This window comes from Nanorana parkeri, unplaced genomic scaffold (assembly GCF_000935625.1).
Source record: "Nanorana parkeri isolate BGI_ZX_2015 unplaced genomic scaffold, ASM93562v1 scaffold2552, whole genome shotgun sequence".
In the NCBI taxonomy this organism is placed as follows: domain Eukaryota; kingdom Metazoa; phylum Chordata; class Amphibia; order Anura; family Dicroglossidae; genus Nanorana; species Nanorana parkeri.
In genome coordinates, this window is record NW_017308820.1 from 110,115 (window position 1) to 112,884 (window position 2,770).

Below are 2,770 nucleotides of genomic sequence, written 5' to 3' on the forward strand. Positions count from 1 at the left end.
AGGGCTCCTGAAGCCCAGCTTTAAGCTATTGAATTGCGATCTGCACTTCAATAGCTTATTTCAAGTGTAAAGGTGATACTAGGGGCCTTTTGGACTCCCAGTATCACCTTAAAGAGTACTTGTCACCACCATCTGCTATCACATAGGGGGCTTGTAAGCCTCCCTATGTGATAGCAATTAAAGTAAAGTAAAAAAAAGTAAAAAAAATTAATATTAAATAAAATAAATGTAAAAATAATGTAAAAATAATGTAAATTTTTTAAAGTTTCCCGCCCCTGCGCATCTTCACGTAAACACGGGTCGGATGCCCCTACATATGAAAACAACGATCTTTCTACACATGTTGGGTGTCGCCGCGCACGCCGGAGTGAGGGCAATAATTCTAGGGCCAGTATTTATACATATCTATCAATTTATGACCTGTAGGGGCTTTTAAAGCGTCGTCTATGGACTTTTTGGGGTACTGAATTTTGTTGCAGTTTCACGGATGTGTTGGGTATCACCGTACACCTTGCAATCTGACCGAACAATCTTTGTACAATCAAGTTTATATTTACCAAAACTTTATAATATACAATAATACTATCTAAACTATTCAATCTGCATGAGGACTTGAATAAAAAAATGCTGTTGTACAGTTAAGCAACAGGGCTGTTACCTTATGGCAGCATTCATCGCTAGCTAAATTGTGATCACTAGAGATGCCGTTATTTATATAGTGACCACATGTGTCAGTGTACATTAATACAAGACGGAATTAGGAAGGCAAACAATTGGTGCCTGCCATATGACTCAACTTCCCTAGTCCTTTTAATAAAATAATGTGTTATATAAAAGACCAATATTGAATTTATTAGCACCATAATAAATGAATAGAAATGAAAATTTACTTTACAGATATGTATAAATAATATATATTGTGACCTCTGTCCACAGGAGGATTTGTCAGTGCCGCTGATAGAAGAAGAGATAGATGGGCTGTCAGGGATGCTGTTTCCTTTCTATGATATGGACACACACATGCTGTACCTGGCTGGAAAGGTATGGGTACTCCTTTCTGTTTGCCCACTTTTCTGCATTATTCCTACTTATCACCCATGATACAAAATTGTTCACTGCAGTTTCAAGGATCAGTAGCCAGGATGTTAGCTGTGTCTCCTTCTTACACTAGAAGTCTAGAACTATATCTCAGTCTTACATAAGAAGTCTCACCTTTTATTTATTTTCATGGCTAAGTCACCTAACTCCCACAGTGTATGTTGCTTTTTATCCCATGCTTCTGTGTGCAGTAGAAACTGAGATCCAGACTTTGACAGTTCACCGCTCTCTATTCCCGACTAGGCTCTGCAAAGGAGATGGACCCTTGCTTGATAGTTCTTATCTCACTGCCCCTGCACTTTCCAGAGTCTGTCTCCTTTGCAGAGTGTGGTTGGGAATGAAGAGGAGTGAGATGTCAAAGTCAGTGAGACTTTGACAGATGAGACTTCTTCTTTAATCACATTTAGATGTACAGTATATATACTGTATCTATCTAGATAGATAGATAGATAGATAGATAGATAGATAGATAGATAGATAGATAGATAGATAGATGGATAGATAGATAGATGGATGATAGATAAATTGTTCTTACCCAAAAAAAGTTTTTGTTTTATGATCATTCAACATTTTAATTTAAAATCATGAAATTTTTTTTTAATGAATAATTTTGAGACATATAAACGAAATACTTATCCCTAATTATTTGCTGTACTTTTGAATTGTTTTGGATTTCTTAATTTATTTCTACTATGTTAGGGAGACGGAAACATCCGATATTATGAAATAACAGCGGAAAAGCCATTCCTGACCTATCTCATGGAATTCCAGTCAGCCATTCCCCAGAAAGGACTTGGTAAGGAGTTAAAAATTCAGTTTTGAACTACAAAACCCCACTCTAAATGAATGTGATGACCCATGCACACCCGTGTGATAGCATGAGATTGCATGAGTCTTGCAAAATTCTCCCAGAGACTCATGCGATCTGCTGCTGGAGGGAGCCACAAGAAAATGTTAATGGTGCATAACATCACATGACTCCTCTGAATAGTCCTCAGTTATACATTAGTTTATAGTTTCATACAATATCTTATTCAATAAGCATACAAAGTACATATAGAAGCAGCAACAACCACGAATGTTCAATAGGATTAAAAAACGAGTCACGTCTGATAAGATTTTGCAAAAAATATGCAACTGAAATATGAACTGTAACTGATGACAACCAATACAAAATTATTTTTTTATGAGTATTTTCAATAAGCTCTTAATAGGTGCCCCCTGCCTGGCAGAGATGTGCGGTCAGGGTGAGGCAGGTGAGGCAGAGTCTCACCTAGTATTATGGAGGGGAAAGCTGTCAGCTTCAAGTCTGAAGCTGACAGCTTTTTCTCCATTCGGACCGGCTTGTAACAGGTTATAGAGCAGGGAAAGTCTCCCCGCTGTGTAACCTGTCATGGACGGAGTGCTGCTTGTTAATTACAGGCAGCGCTGCATCCGGCTGCTTGTGTAACCTAACTAGTTAGGCAAGAGCTGTCACAGCCTCTACTCCATGTTTGATACTTGAGCTCTGTGCATGGAAAAGCAGCATTGGTCCAAGCTGTCCAATAAAAAAAAAGAAAACCCACTGACGACATAAATCTCGATGCCTTACTAGTGATGAGCATGTGAGGGACAGGGAGGCTCCTCCCTCTCTCCTTCACACTAGCTTGGTGACCGGGTGGGGGGCTTCATC

The 2,770-nt window shown here is 38.8% G+C and overlaps 1 protein-coding gene across 1 annotated transcript in view; it reads left to right on the top strand.

The window, feature by feature from the left end:
- CORO2B (coronin 2B) overlaps positions 1-2,770 on the top strand; it is a 52,333-nt gene that overhangs the window by 39,973 nt on the left and 9,590 nt on the right. The window contains exon 7 of the mRNA XM_018573809.1: positions 937-1,041. Coding sequence (XP_018429311.1) covers positions 937-1,041 — 105 coding nt within the window. The remainder of the gene's footprint in view (positions 1-936; positions 1,042-2,770) is intronic.